The sequence below is a fragment of the Ranitomeya imitator genome, chromosome 5 (assembly GCF_032444005.1).
Source record: "Ranitomeya imitator isolate aRanImi1 chromosome 5, aRanImi1.pri, whole genome shotgun sequence".
Taxonomy (NCBI): Eukaryota; Metazoa; Chordata; class Amphibia; order Anura; family Dendrobatidae; genus Ranitomeya; species Ranitomeya imitator.
Genome location: NC_091286.1, coordinates 566542236 through 566558949, shown reverse-complemented (window position 1 = coordinate 566558949; position 16714 = coordinate 566542236). Strand labels below are relative to the sequence as shown.

Below are 16714 nucleotides of genomic sequence, written 5' to 3'. Positions count from 1 at the left end.
ACAAAGGTAACACAAGTAAACACAAAATGCAGTTTTTAAATGAAGGTCTTTATTATTAAAGGAAAAACAAATCCAAACCTACAGGGCCAATACGCATTAAAATTTCGGCCGCTAAGGGGCCTTATTCTCTAATTGCGGTTTTAAAACGGCGATCAGGAATAAGACTGTAGCGCTCCCCAGAGTCGGAACATCTCTGAGGTCTTGGCTACCAGATGTAGCTGAGACCCTGAAGATGGTGTTCTTTAGGTGATGAGTCGCATTGGTTTGGCGCCAGACATAATATTTAACTTGTTGGCCAAAAATGTAATTTCTCCATACATTTGGGGAGTCTCCCACATGTCTTTTGGCAAATTCAAAATGAGCCTCACAATTTTTGCATGTAAGTAAAGGCTTTTTTTTCTGCCCACTCTTCCATAAAGGGTACCTCTAAGGAGTGTATGGCTTATTCTGGTCACATGGACAGATATTCCAGTCTCTGCTTACCTTTGGTCTCTGTGCTGCCTCTTTGATTAATTCTCTCCTTGCCTGGGCTGTGTTTTGGTGGGCGACCCTCTCTTGGCAGGTTTGTTGTGGCACCATGTTCTCTCCATTTGATGATAATGGATTTGATGAAGCTCTAAGGGGATCATCAGAGATTTTGATAGTCTTGGTGCCTCTTGCTTAATGGTGTTGTAACCATTCAGAAAATGCATGTATGTACTGACAGACTACTGTATATGATACAGATTGCATACAGGTGGACTACCTTTCACTAAGAATGTGACTTATGAAGGTAATTGTTTTCACCAGAAATTTTTAAGGGCTTCGTCGCAAAAGGGGTGAATACACATGCATATGCTAAGGTTTAGATTTATTCCACAAACTTAATTTATGCCTATATTTTTCTCACTTCACTTCACCAACTTAAACTATGCAGTGTTGATGCATCACACGCAAATTGGCTTGCAAAAATATTAAAATACAGGTTGTAATCTAATAAATAGGTAAAAAGCCAAGGGAGGTGAATATGTTTGCAAGGCAGTGTATAAATTCACTTGGGATGTAATAGATATATATACTGCATCAGACTGCATGCAGAGTGGCCAACCGTGGCCTTTACATTACCACTGATTGACTTTAGGAACACGGACCACACGTCTAAGTGTACAGAACAATTGTTAATACAATCATTTGTGCACACAGAATATCATCATTATCTACAGCCCATGTCCTGTTTACACAAGATAATGCCCAGCTGTCTGCCATGAATGATTTTATCATCACCATTCAAGCATTTTGCTAGTTTGTGTGGTGATCGGTTTAGACAGGTTGATAATCGGAATATAAGTAATCCTAGAAACACTCATTCACCATTATCTTTCTAAATGGACCCATACAATGTAGTATCATTTTCTTTTGATTTCCTCTTCTCCTAGGCGGCTCTCGTGGTTCTCGAGATGATTCTTGGTCCACACGTCAAGGGTGGCGCTTTGTACTGAGTGAAGGGATATGGAAACCATTATCACCTATGAATAATCCACGAACAAATCACGCCAGTGCTTCTCTGAATGGGGAAATATATGTCATTGGAGGTTAGCTATTGCAATAAATATGACATATTCATTGTTGGGAGAAGAGTTAAAACCTAACTAACAACCAATGACATTTAAGTCTTCTTCTTTTAATAGGAACCTTACAGGTGGCAGTAGAAGTAGAGTGTTATGACCCTTACAGTGGAAAATGGTCGTCGGTGAGCCCTGCGCAGAAGTATGTCAGCAATTTTTCTGCGGTTGGATGTGGTGGAAAGCTCTATGTGGTTGGATCCTGTGCCATAAAGTACAATGCACTGACGCTTCAATGCTACAATCCATCTACAGGTACCAGGCTAGGAGAGCTGCTTTTTCTAGTTGTTCTTTAGATGGTATAATATGTGATAGAAATGGTCAGCACAACAATGTACTGGGTAAGGGGCCATTCCAAAGAGGGTGTCCAGTCGTAGTTGGCAAGAAACCTACACAGAATTACCCCTTGTAGAAGAAGTGCTTTGCAAAGAAGAGGACGGGGAGTAGGCCCAAGGGTTAGAGAGTGGAGGTAGGAAAACACCAGGCTCATCTGTCCTTGGTGGCACAACACAACAACATAAAGCGGGCTCATTTTGATCATTAATATGGAGACCAGCCAGTGGCGTATCTAGAGTCCCATTGGTCCTAGGGAAAAATTTGGACCCGGGCTCCCACATCCATGTTGGTCAGATGTAAGAGCATTTGAAGCATTCTAGATCCTACAAAGACACACATGTATTATTGTCCCCATTCCTGTAATAATGTCCCCGTACAGACCCCTTCCTGTAATAATGTCCCAAAGCCTGTCTATGCTGTCCTCATACACGTTAGCAGGGTGTGCGATGAGACATGTAGCTAATCCCCCTGACTTCTTTAAGAAAAAGAGGCTGTAAAATTGTAACATTCTTTTATTGATTGCAGATGTGACAGGAAAGGGTGAAACTATAGGATGCAATAACAGGAGCATTTCAGAATATATAACTGTAGAGAGCATGAAACACAAATAGTACGCAATACACAGGTAACACGAGGTAATACACAGGTAACATGAGGTAATATACAAACTGATGATTACCTACTTAGTACAGCAAACGCATTGATAAACACAGGATTATAACACATAGATAGTGCTTACCAACTATGCATAGAGCAGGGATTTTTCGTTTTTCCGTGTTCGTTTTTCACTCCCCTCTTTCCCAGAGCCATAACTTTTTTATTTTTCCGTCAATTTGGCCATGTGAGGGCTTATTTTTTGCGGGACGAGTTGTAATTTTGAACGACATCATTGGTTTTAGCATGTTGTGTACTAGAAAACGGGAAAAAAATTCAAAACAGCTGACATGTCCCGGCTTTGATGCGGGCCCACCGCCGGAGCCCGCATCAAAGCGGGGCTTCTGACCTCGGACGTACTATCCCGTCTGAGGTCAGAAAGGGGTTAAGGAGCATGAAGAACACGAATGGTGTAGTTTCTCCTAAGACGCATGGAGGAATAATGGCTGCTGTTCCCTTCCCATTGTCATAATAAGACCACAATGCAACAGGAACTATCCCACAATGCCCTAGGAACTTCCCACAAGACATTGCAAATTAAACTAGAATCTATGCATTAAACGGCCAGCAGGTGGTGCGGTTACCTTACAATATGAAATATAGGAAGGATTAATACACACAAAAAATACAATGTCTGTAATAATGGAGACATAAAAAAATGAAAAAACTTTCTAGACAGCAATTATATGACTGGACAGAACACTTGTGACGCTGTAAGAATCTGGCTGCACTCGGATGTCACCCGAGTGCAGTCCTATTAGAGCATGTAGATTCAAAACAGTGAAAAATGGAGAGTGGACCCACTGGACCGTGATGACGAACCCCTCTCGGACGAGCTGACCAGGTGGACCGCCCCCTATACAGGGAGAGTTAGGGGCAGGCCCGTGAGGGACTATCGCCACGGAAGCTGGAGGGTCGACTGATCAGATGGGTACACAGCAGGCACAAAGGGAAAGAGGGAACAGAAAGGAACTACTGAGACAAGGGAGAAGATGGGAACGCTACGGAGGCACGGAGGCTGGCAGGACAATATGGAGACACTGAGGCTGACGGGAGCAAGGAAAAGATATAGGAGCCGGGCAGGTACCGCAGAGGAAAAGGAACTGAAGGAACAAGGCAGGAACACAGGAAACAGGCAGGCACTGCAGAGGGCGGGGGACACCCAAAGTCAGAGAGCTAGGAACGCACAGAGACCACAGGTGGCCAGAAGCACTTGTAAACACAAATGAACATCAGGCACAGAGAAGCAGCAGGAAGCAGTTTACATAGCAGCATGGGAGCTACTTCCGGGTTACAGTCCTCCAGGATGACGGAGAGGACAGGAAAGAGCGCCAACAGAGGAATCAGATGTGCGCATGCGCAGAGCTGAATGCGACGCGCGCGCGCACCCGGCGAGCTGCAGTGGGGAGAGGCGGCGGCAGCAACGGCATGACAGTACCCCCATCTTTACGCCCCTCCTTTTTAAGACTAGAAAGAAACCGGGACAAAATACGAGGAGCCCGAATGTTCTCTCGAGGCTCCCAGGACCTCTCCTCAGGACCAAAACCCTTCCAGTCAACCAAAAACAAAGTTCTCCCTCTAAGTTTTTTCATGGCTAAAATGTCCCTAACTTCAAAGACATCATCCTCGGAAACAGGCGAAGGAGAACAAAGGTTAGAAGAATGAAACTGATTAAAAACTACAGGTTTAAGGAGAGACACATGAAAAGAATTAGAAATACGCAGAGAGGCAGGCAACTTAAGTTTGTAAGAAACGTCATTAATACGAGACAAAACTTCGAATGGACCGATATAGCGAGGACCCAGCTTATGTGAAGGGATTTTGAGACGGATAAATTTAGAATAAACCCAAACCTTGTCCCCAGGATGGAATATAGGAGAATCAAGACGTCTTTTGTCCGCATGTCTCTTCATCCTAACTTGAGCCAACTCAAGGGCGGACTTGGTCTCCTGCCAGACCCTGGAGAACTCTCTAGACAGAAGATCAGCCGCTGGTACAGTAGAGACAGGAGGAACCGGAAGAGGAAGACCAGGATGTTGACCGTAGACGATAAAAAATGGAGATTTGTTAGTGGCTTCGCTGGGATGGTTATTGTAAGAAAACTCAGCCCATGGCAGTAAGTCAGACCAATCATTCTGATGAGAATTGGAAAAATGACGGAGATAAGTTACCAAGGTCTGATTAGTACGTTCCACCTGGCCATTGGACTGTGGATGGTAGGCCGAAGAAAAATCAAGCGAAATGTTCATAGATTTGCAGAGGGATCTCCAGAAGCGGGTGGTGAATTGAACACCTCGGTCAGAAACAATATGTAAAGGAAGACCATGAAGACGAAAAATATGGTGAACAAAAATCTTTGCCAATTTGGGAGCAGAAGGTAAACCTGGGAGAGCGATGAAATGAGCCATCTTGGAGAAACGGTCCATGACCACGAAGATGACGGTGGAACCAGAAGAATGAGGCAGATCAGTGATGAAATCCATAGATAAATGTTGCCACGGAGAGGAAGGTACTGGCAAAGGATGTAGAAGCCCAGAAGGTAGTTGCCTGGGAATCTTATTCTTGGCACAGGAAGGACAAGAGGCGACAAAACTTTGGACATTCTTAGACAACGTTGGCCACCAGTAAAAACGAGAGATCAAACGAAAGGTTTTTTTGAAACCAATATGTCCAGCCAGTTTGGAGGCGTGACCCCAAAGTAAGACACGTCTCCTGTTCCCTTCAGCGACAAAGGTCTTACCCGGAGGCAACGAAGTGAGAGAGACTGGAGCAACTGTGATGACTCTGGCAGGATCAATGATGTGTGCAGGCTCGTCCTCCAAATCCACCACCTGGAATGACCTAGACAGAGCGTCGGCTTTGGAGTTTTTATTTCCTGGCAAGAAACGAAGTTCGAAGTCAAACCTGGCGAAAAACAAGGCCCACCTGGCCTGCCGAGGATTAAGTCTTTGCGCAGAACGAATATACGCCAGATTCTTGTGATCGCTGTAGATTATAAAACGATGTAAAGCCCCTTCTAAGAGGTACCGCCACTCCTCTAATGCCAACTTGATTGCCAAAAGTTCTTTATCACCGATGGAATAATTTTTTTCTGAGGAGGAGAAGATCTTTGAGAAAAAACCACAGGGCACAAGACGACCAGAAGAGGATTTCTGCGAGAGCATAGCTCCAGCTCCAATTGCAGAAGCATCTACTTCAAGGATGAAGGGTTTATTGGCCACTGGACGATGAAGAATAGGAGCTGAGGCAAAGGCTTGCTTGATGGACTGGAAAGCCTCTTCGGCCTCAGACGACCACAGATGAGGATTGGCACCCTTCCGAATCATGGAGGAGATTGGAGCTGAAAGAGAGGAAAAGTGAGGTATAAACTGCCGATAGTAGTTAGCAAATCCAAGAAATCGCTGAATTACTTTCACTCCAAGAGGACGCGGCCAGTTGAGCACGGCAGAAACTTTTCCCGGATCCATACACAAACCAGCGTCGGAAATGATGAAACCCAAGAAGGGTAGAGATGACTGTTCGAAGACACATTTTTCCAGTTTTGCGTACAGACGATTCTCTCTCAAACGCTGAAGTACTTGCCGTACATCTCTTCTGTGAGTAGACAGATCTGGAGAGAACACAAGGATATCGTCCAAGTACACTACAACACAGGTGTAAAGTAGATCCCGAAAAACATCATTTACGAACTCCTGGAAGACTGCGGGTGCATTGCATAAACCGAATGGCATAACCAAATATTCATAATGACCATCTCTGGTATTAAACGCAGTCTTCCACTCGTCACCAGAACGGATACGGATCAAATTATAAGCTCCTCTGAGATCCAATTTGGTAAAGATTCGTGCTCCACGTAGACGATCAAAGAGTTCTGGTATGAGAGGAAGTGGGTACTTGTTTTTGATCGTGATGGTGTTGAGACCCCGGTAGTCTATACATGGGTGAAGAGAACCGTCCTTCTTTTTAACGAAGAAGAACCCAGCTCCTGCAGGTGAGGAAGACTTTCTAATGAAGCCTCTGGCCAGATTCTCTTGAATATATTTGGACATGGCTTGAGTCTCGGTAGGAGACAATGGGTAAATACGACCCCTAGGTGGAGTAGAACCAGGAACAAGGTCTATCGGGCAGTCATAAGAGCGTTGCGGCGGCAAAATCTCCGCTTCCTTCTTGTTAAAGACGTCCGAGAAAGCGCAATAGGCAGGAGGAATTCCCACGGATTCCGAAGCAGACCGAGAGGAGGACGTAGGCTTGACGGGAAGCAGGCACCTGTTCAGACAAGACTGTCCCCACCGTAGAACATCTCCAGTACGCCAGTCCAGCGTGGGTTCGTGATCTCTCAACCAAGGAAGACCCAAAAGGAAAGAATGAGACAAAGAAGGTAAAACATAAAAGGCCAGTTTCTCACGATGAAGAGCTCCAATCTGAAGTTCGACTTCCTCTGTAACCAAGTTGACGGTCTCCCGCAAAGGCTGACCATCGACGGAAGCTATTTGTCTAGGAGTCTCCAAGGGTCTAACAGGTATCCCAAGCCTGTTAACAACCTCGAGCTGAACAAAGTTCCCAGCCGCTCCTGAATCAACATAAGCCTCCAGAGAAAAGTGACGGGAACCTAAATGTAGAATAACAGACAAAACCAGAGGCGGAGAGGAATCATAACCACTTAGGAAGGCCTCTCTTACCTGTCCTAGGCGGATGCGTTTCCCGGCTTCTGAGGACAAGCGCGTAAGAGATGAGAGGCACTGCCACAGTAAAAACAAAGACCTTGTGCGAGTCTCTCCTTGCGGCGTTGCTCAGAAGACTTAAGGCGATCGACCTGCATGGGTTCAGGAGAAGATGAAGAAGCCACCGGGGCTGCTTGAGAAAAAGAAGTCCCTCGAGCAACAGTGGTCTGGCGAAGAGGTCTCCTCTCTCTGGCAAGCTCACGAGTGCGCTCCTGAAAGCGCAGATCAATGCGTATGGCCAAGGAGATAAGATCATCCAAAGAGGTGGGAGTGTCCTGTCCCGCCAACTCATCCTTAATCCGTGAAGACAAACCACGCCAAAACGCTCCAACCAAAGCCTCATTATTCCACCCAAGGTCTAAGGACAGAGTCCGGAAACGGATGGCGTACTGGGCTACTGAGAGAGTACCCTGGTAAAGATTAAAGAGGGACTCAGTGGTAGAGACCAGACGACCAGGTTCATCAAAAACCTTACGGAAGGTATCCAGGAACGGATTGAGTTGGGAGACCAAAGGATCATCACGCTCCCAGAGGGGATTACCCCCACGCCAAAGCCTCACCCTCCAAATGGGATACTATAAAAGCAACCTTAGCTCGGTCGGTAGGATAAAGTAGCGGAGACAATTCAAAATGCAACTGGCATTGCTTAAGAAAGCCGCGGCACGCTTTAGAATCCCCACCATACCGAGGAGGTCTAGCAAGTCGGGGCGAGGGTTGTGGCGCAGAGACAGGAGTGGAAACAGAGGCCACATTCTGGAGGGAGAGAAGCCGATCATTGATGGAGGCCATAAAATTCAAAATATGGGACCGAGTGTCCCGTTGTTGACCTAGCTCCTGCTGAAGGGCAACCAACTGCGGAGCAATACCAGGATCAGAAGGCTGTAAAGCCGCTAGGCGAGACTCCATATTCTTTAAAAATGACATGATCCTAGTCTGGTTTTCACGCAAAAAGAGTAACTTCTTTTGAGTGGCGGAGACTCCAGCGGGGTCCATGGCCTGATGTTACTGTGACGCTGTAAGAATCTGGCTGCACTCGGATGTCACCTGAGTGCAGTCCTATTAGAGCATGTAGATTCAAAACAGTGAAAAATGGAGAGTGGACCCACTGGACCGTGATGACGAACCCCTCTCGGACGAGCTGACCAGGTGGACCGCCCCCTATACAGGGAGAGTTAGGGGCAGGCCCGTGAGGGACTATCGCCACGGAAGCTGGAGGGTCGACTGAGATCAGATGGGGACACAGCAGGCACAAAGGGAAAGAGGGAACAGAAAGGAACTACTGAGACAAGGGAGAAGATGGGAACGCTACGGAGGCACGGAGGCTGGCAGGACAATATGGAGACACTGAGGCTGATGGGAGCAAGGAAAAGATATAGGAGCCGGGCAGGTACCGCAGAGGAAAAGGAACTGAAGGAACAAGGCAGGAACACAGGAAACAGGCAGGCACTGCAGAGGGCGGGGGACACCCAAAGTCAGAGAGCTAGGAACGCACAGAGACCACAGGTGGCCAGAAGCACTTGTAAACACAAATGAACATCAGGCACAGAGAAGCAGCAGGAAGCAGTTTACATAGCAGCATGGGAGCTACTTCCGGGTTACAGTCCTCCAGGATGACGGAGAGGACAGGAAAGAGCGCCAACAGAGGAATCAGATGTGCGCATGCGCAGAGCTGAAGGCGACGCGCGCGTGCACCCGGCGAGCTGCAGTGGGGAGAGGCGGCGGCAGCAACGGCATGACAACACTGTCCCCTTCCTGTAAGAATTTCCACCATCCTGGGCCACTTTCTGTAATGTCCTAAATCATGGCCCCTTTCTGTAATAATATGTCCCGTCCTGGGCTCTTTCTGCTATAATGTCCCCCGTCTGTAATAATGTCTCTCCTACTTTAATGTCTCCTGTCCTGGGCCTTTTCCTGTTAAAATGTGCCCCATCCTGACCCCCTTTCAATAATAATGTTGGAAACGTGGGCCGAAAGGTGGCAGATGCAGTTTAACAATGATAAATGTAAGGTTATACACATGGGAAGAAGGAATCAATATCACTATTACACACTGAACGGGAAACCACTGGGTAAATCTGACACAGAGAAGGACTTGAGGATCCTAGTTAATGATAAACTTACCTAGAGCAGCCAGTGCCAAGCAGCGGCTGCCAAGGCAAACAGGATCATAGGATGTATTAAAAGAAGTCTGGATACACATGATGAGAGCATTATACTGCCTCTGTACAAATCTATGGTTAGACCGTACATAGAGTACTGCGTGCAGTTTTGGGCATCGGTTGTCAGGAAGGATATAATGGAACTAGAGCGAGTACAAAGGAAAGCAACAAAATTAATAAAGGGTTTAATTTAGTCTAGAAAAAAGATGACTGAGGGGCGATCTAATAACCATGTATAAGTATATAAGGGGACAATACAATTATCTCTCCGAGGATCTGTTTATACCAAGGAAGGTGACGGTCACAAGGGGGCATTCTCTGCGTCTGGAGGACATAAGGTTTGTCCACCAACATAGAAGAGGATTCTTTCCTGTTAGGGCAGTGAGAATCTGGAATTCCTTGCCTGAGGAGGTGGTGATGACGAACTCAGTCGAGGGGTTCAAGAGAGGCCTGGATGTCTTCCTGGAGCGTAACAATATTGTGTCTTACAGTTATTAGGTTCTTTAGAAGGATGTAGATCTGGAGATTTGTTCTGAGGGAATATAGGCTGAACTGGATGGACAAATGTTTTTTTTTTCGGCCTTGCTAACTATGTTACTATGTCCCCTCATCCTGGTCTCCTTCCTGTTATAATGTCCCCTGTCCCTTACTGGGCCCATTATTGTAATAATGTCTCCCATCCTGCTATAATGTCCCCAATCTATAATAATGTCCACTATCCTGGGTTCCTTCCTGATATAATAACCCCCATTTTGGTATAATGACAGCCATTCTGGGCTCCATTCGTTCCTAATATAATGAACCCCATTCTGGTATAATGACCACCATCCTGGGCATCTTCCTAGTATAATGACCACCATCTTGAACCCTATTCTGATATAATGACCCCCATCCTGGGACTTTCTTTGTATAATGTCCCCCATCTTAGGCCCTTTGCTGGTATAATGACAACCATTCTGCACCCCTTCTTGGTATAATGACCCCCATCCTGGACTCTTTCTTGGTATAGTGACCTCCATTCTGGTATAATAAACCCTATCCTTGGCCCCTTCCTTGTATAATGTCCCCTATCCGGGCCCCTTCCTGGTATCATGACCCCCATCCTGGACACCAGTCAGGTATAACGATTTCATCTTGGGACCCTACCTTGTAGAATGTCCCCATCCTCGGCCCCTTTTTGTTATAATGACCCCAATTCTGAACACCATGCTTGTATACTGACCCTCATTCTGGACCCCTTCCTAGTTTAATAACCCACATCCTAGACCGCATTCTAGTATAATGACAGCCACCTTGGGCCCTTTCATGTATAATGACTCCCATCCTAGGCCTTTTCCTGATCTAATGACTCCCATCTTGGATCCCATTCCGGTATAATGACCTCCATCCTGGGCCCCTTCCTGTGCATCTTTCATCTATAATGACCCCCATCCTGGGCCCTTTCCTGATATAATTTCCATTCTGTTTCTAAAACATAAAAAATAAACAATTCTTCTTACCTTCCTCTGCCCCCACGACGTGCAGCGTCCTATCCTGTAGCTGACAGCTTACTTCAGTGTGCTGACACGGGTAGCGCATGACGTCAGTGCCATGCGGCGCTCATGACTGGCAAGCCAACGTCAGCTGCCAGCCTCTGATTGGCCGACAAGGTGTATTGGGACTTTAGGGAGCCAGGTGGTCCTTGCACTGCAATACAATTCATCTGAATTAGGGGCTGGTGTCTGTGGGCCTCCTTCCCACACGAGCACAGTCATGGTTGCAGTCTCTGCGACCGTGATCGTTATGTGCCATGATGGGAACTGTCTCTTCTATATACACCACTACATTTAGGCTAATATACGAAATTTGCTGTATTTTAATTGATTTTATCAAAAACCGATTATGTCTACATTATACATGCTGTATGTATGTAAAGATTATGCTTCTTGTGACCCACAGATGGCTGGTGTGTCATTGCGTCTCCATTCATCCCAAAGTACCTGTCCTCTCCTTGCTGTTGTGCCCTGGATGGAGCAGTGTATCTTACTGCTGATAACACCAAAAAAGTTTATATGTATCTTCCAGAGATTAATCTGTGGAAAAAGGTGAGTATGGTCGTGAAAATAATTATTTTCATGTTATTGAATCAACTTGATTAAAGAAGATCCTTTACCAAGTTTCACAATGCAAACTGTACACATATAGATCTCTCAGATCTGATGACACTAGTGTAATTCATGTCAAAATGGCTGTATAATCCAGTATGAAACTTTTCCCTGCCTGACAATAAAGCAAGCATTTTATGAATGCAGCTAACATACAAAATGCTCATTATTTTAAGACATGTTTAAGGATATACCACTAGAATCCTTTAGAAAACTTATACCCTCTGGTAATAAAATGTACAGGAATAAATATAAACCATTATGGATAAACTAGATGGTGGCCCGATTCTAACGCATCGGGTATTCTAGAATATGCATGTCCACGTAGTATATTGCCCAGCCACATAGTATATTGCCTAGCCACATAGTATATTGCCCAGTCACGTAGTACATTGCCCAGCCACATAGTATATTGCCCAGTCACGTAGTATGCAGCACAGTTACGTAGTATATTGCCCAACCACGTAGTATATTGCCCAGCCACGTAGTATATTGCCCAGCCACGTAGTATATTGCCCAGCCACGTAGTATATTGCCCAGCCACGTAGTACATTGCCCAGCCACGTAGTACATTGCCCAGCCACGTAGTACATTGCCCAGCCACATAGTATATTGCCCAGCCACATAGTATATTGCCCAGTCACGTAGTATACAGTACAGACACGTAGTATATTGCCCAGCCACATAGTATATTGCCCAGTCACATAGTATATTGCCCAGTCACGTAGTATACAGCACAGTCACATAGTATATTGCCCAACCACGTAGTATATTGCCCAGCCACGTAGTATATTGCCCAGCCACGTAGTATCTTGCCCAGTCACGTAGTATATTGCACAGTCACGTAGTATATTGCCCAACCACGTAGTATATTGCCCAGTCACGTAGTATACAGCACAGTCACGTAGTATATTTCCCAACCACGTAGTATATTGCCCAGCCACGTAGTATATTGCCCAGCTACATAGTATATTGCCCAGCCACATAGTAACTTGCCCAGTCACGTTGTATATTGCACAGTCACGTAGTATATTGCCCAACCACGTAGTATATTGCCTAGCCACGTAGTATATTGCCCAGCCACGTAGTATATTGCCCAGCCACGTAGTATATTGCCTAGCCACGTAGTATATTGTCCAGTCACATAGTATACAGCACAGTCATGTAGTATATTGCCCAACCACGTAGTATATTGCCTAGCCACGTAGTATATTGCCCAGTCACGTAGTATACAGCACAGACACGTAGAATATTGCCCAGCTACGTAGTATATTGCCCAGCCACATAGTATATTGCCCAGCCACATAGTATATTGCCCAGCCACATAGTATATTGCCCAGCCACATAGTATATTGCCCAGCCACATAGTATATTGCCCAGCCACATAGTATATTGCCCAGCCACATAGTATATTGCCCAGCCACATAGTATATTGCCCAGCCACATAGTATATTGCCCAGCCACATAGTATATTGCCCAGCCACATAGTATATTGCCCAGCCACACAGTATACAGCACAGAGCCACATAGTATACAACACAGACACGTAGTATACTGCCCAGTCACGTAGTATATCCCTGTTAAAAAAAAAAAGAATTAAAATAAAAAATAGTTACATACTCACCATCCGGAGCCTACGGATTGAAGCGGCCGGTTACCGATGGTCCTCGCGCGCTCCGGTCTGAAGAGTGCATTGCGGTCTCGCGAGATGATGACGTAGCGGTCTCGCGAGACCGCAATGCATGGAGCGGTCACCGGTGCGTCGCAAGGAGCATCGGTAACCGGCCGCTTCGATCCGTGGGCTCCGGATGGTGAGTATGTAACGATTTTTTATTTTTTTTAATATTTTTAACATTAGATATTTTCACTATTCATGCTGCGTAGTCAGCATGAATAGTAAAATGTTGGTCACACAGGGTTAATAGCAGCGTTAACCGAGTGTGTTACACCGTGGTCAATGCTGCCATTAACCCTGTGTGAGCGCTGACCGGAGGGGAGTATGCGAGCGCCGGGCACTGACTGCGGGGAGGAAGGAGCGGCCATTTTCTTCTGGACTGTGCCCGTCGCTGATTGGTCGTGGCAAAACAGCCACGACCAATCAGCAACTTGGATTTCCATGACAGACAGAGGCCGCGACCAATGAATATCCGTGACAGACAGAAGGACAGACAGACAGACAGAAGTGACCCGTAGACATTTATATAGTAGATAAGACAGTGCAAAGTTTAAGACAAAAATAAAGTGCATTCAAAATCTTGAAGGTCGGAAATATAGAAATAGCATTTCAGGATACAACTAGTTTAACACAAGAAGTACGCCTGCGTCTGAGCAAATTAAACATTGTTAAATCTCCCAGACCAGACGGCATTCATCAAGGTATATTGAGGGAATTGAACTCAGTAATTGACAGACCGCTGTATCTCATCTTAGGGTATCGTCACACAGTGGCATTTTGATCGCTACGACGGCACGATTCATGACGTTCGAGCGATATATCCGTGACGCTCCAGCGATCTCGCAGTGTCTGACACGCTCCTGCGATCAGGGACCCCGCTGGGAATCGTACGTCGTAGCAGATCGTTTGAAACTTTCTTTCGTCGTCTAGTGTCCCGCTGTGGCGGCATGATCGCATGGTGTAACAAAGGTGTGCACGATATTGTATACGATGTGCGCTTAGTAACCAACGGCTTCTACATCGCACATACGTCATGAAATTATCGCTCCAGCGTCATACATTGCAAAGTGTGACAGCAGTCTACGACGCTGGAGCGATATTGTTACGATGCTGGAGCGTCACGGATCGTGCCGTCGTAGCGATCAAAATGCCACTGTGTGACGGTACCCTTAGACTCTCTTGTAATAGGGTTGGTGCCATAGGATTGGACGATGGCTGACATGGTGCTAATATTTAAGAAAGGTAAGAAGTAGTAATGAGCGGGCACAAGAAACCTTGTGCTCCTGGTACTCGAATCTTGCAGGTCGGACGCTGGAGGAGCTCTACTCGAGTAATGAATATAATGGAATTCAATAATGGAATTCAATGGGAAACTCTAGCATTTTTCAGGAAACCCTAATAAGAGGCCTGGGCAGGCAGTAAAGTCGCTGAAATGGATGGTATCAGCGCTCATATGGAATGGGAATAGCATGGGGAAGATGCCTGGATACATCTCTGACTATCAGGTTGCTGCTTGGAAGAATTTTGTCATAGTATTACTCCACTTTTATGGATTGACAATAAAACATACAAAATCGAAGATAAAATGGATTTTAAAGGAAAAAATATTAGGAAACATTTTTTTGCAGTATAATGACTTGTATACAAGGCAAAATGAAAAAGAAAAAAAAAAACCCTCCTTCTCCACCGCCTATGACTACAGTAGATGACATAGTAGATGGGGAAATAGAAGTAAACCCACCGGTAGTCACCGGTAAATGTAATTTTACTACTTTATCTCGGCATGTGGTGTGTGTGACATGGTCAGACTCATCCTGTTTAATTTATGAAGGAGGGTCTCTGAAATTCACCAAACCTATGTGGACAATGCAAGAACTGTTAAAAAATTAGAAGGAAGGGGACTCTGATATACCCTGTATTAGACATAAAGGAGGGCCTCATACACATTCCTTGACTTATAAAGTCTATGCACTAATTGTAAGATTGCCAAAAATTAGAAGAAGAGACTGCACTACACCCTGCAAGACAGATACCGGAGGTCCTCTGAAAACTTTTTTCCCCATTTTTATGTGTCAGTTGTTAAGTGGACCTTATCCGTACCTGCATTGGTCAGGGCACAAGTCATGTTATTGGACACGTGTGGGTGTAAGGTGGTGACGGCACACCGGGAAAAATAGTGGCGGCTGAGGAAGAAGTGCCAAGAGACAGCTGCCACTATGAGGTTGCAGAAAACCTCAGTGTCCACAAGCCTAAAGGGCAACATTTCCAGGGCAAACAGTCTGGAAATGTGCCTGTTTAGTGTATCGGCCTGTGGGAGGGTGGCTGGGTGTTTCCATTTGCGTTCCAAGGCATAGGGTACGAACAGCTGAATGCTGTGCTGCGACAAAGAATTGGACGTGGTTGCTGATGGTGCTTGTAATGTGCAACAACAGGTGCAGGGTGGGAGACATCCGCACCTGGGTCCGGGATAGGGGATTAACAAGCACGTAGCACTGGGTAAGAGGCAGTGATGTCACCAGTAGACACTGATTGTGGGCTCAGGCGTTCGGCCCACCTAGTCAGGTGCTTTGATGACATGTGCCTGAGCATGCTAGTGGTAGTAAGGCTTTTAGCGGCCAGGCCCCTGCTGATCTTGGTACAGAATAGGTTGCAAAATGACTGTTCTTTTTTTGTCTGCATTTTCTTTAAAAAAGTGTCAGACTTGGGAACATCTAACCCTTGGCCTGGGAACTTGCCGCTTGTATGGTGCTCTGGGGACCAGTTGCCTGCCTTCTTCATCTGGCCACCTGACTGCCTCTTCCTACTTGTTGCAGTGCTGCTGATCTTTCCCCCTCTGTGTTGCTGTCCTCGCTCGCATGACATCTTCCAAGATTGGGTCAGTGACTTCATTGTCCACCCCCTCATCTTCCACTTCCACACTTTAGTCCTGCTGACTTGTTGACTTAGCAACATCATTTGTTGGTAACTGTGTCTCATCATCACCGATCTCATGAGACACTAATTGACGTTCCCCACCATCATCTTCTTCTGACTGTTGCTGCTCAAATATTTGGGCATCACTACACATGATCTCCTCATGCCCCTATTGTTCTCGGAGTGTCCGAGGGTGGGATCATTTGTCTCCTGGGACTCGCCATGGTGGGAGGAGGAGGAGTCTAAAGGTGAGGATTATGTGGTCCAGACTCTTGACTAGTGAGACTGGACCATGTGGAAGACAGGCAGATATTACTTACAGTATTTCCAGCACCACCCTATCTGCCATCCAGCCAGCCAACTGTTCACACAGTTCTGGCTCCAAGAGTGGTGTCCTGTGCCCCCATGCAAAGTGGGACAGGAAGCTTGGTATCATGGATGAGCGTGTTTGTTGTTCTTCCACAGCAGGTACAGGTTCACCTGACCCACGGTCTCAGCATCTGTGTGCACC

The 16714-nt window shown here is 46.1% G+C and overlaps 1 protein-coding gene across 1 annotated transcript in view; it reads left to right on the top strand.

The window, feature by feature from the left end:
- Positions 1–16714, top strand: part of KLHL30 (kelch like family member 30) — a 114794-nt gene that overhangs the window by 88221 nt on the left and 9859 nt on the right. Inside the window, exons 5-7 of the mRNA XM_069727745.1 lie at positions 1416–1571; positions 1668–1856; positions 11410–11555. Coding sequence (XP_069583846.1) covers positions 1416–1571; positions 1668–1856; positions 11410–11555 — 491 coding nt within the window. The remainder of the gene's footprint in view (positions 1–1415; positions 1572–1667; positions 1857–11409; positions 11556–16714) is intronic.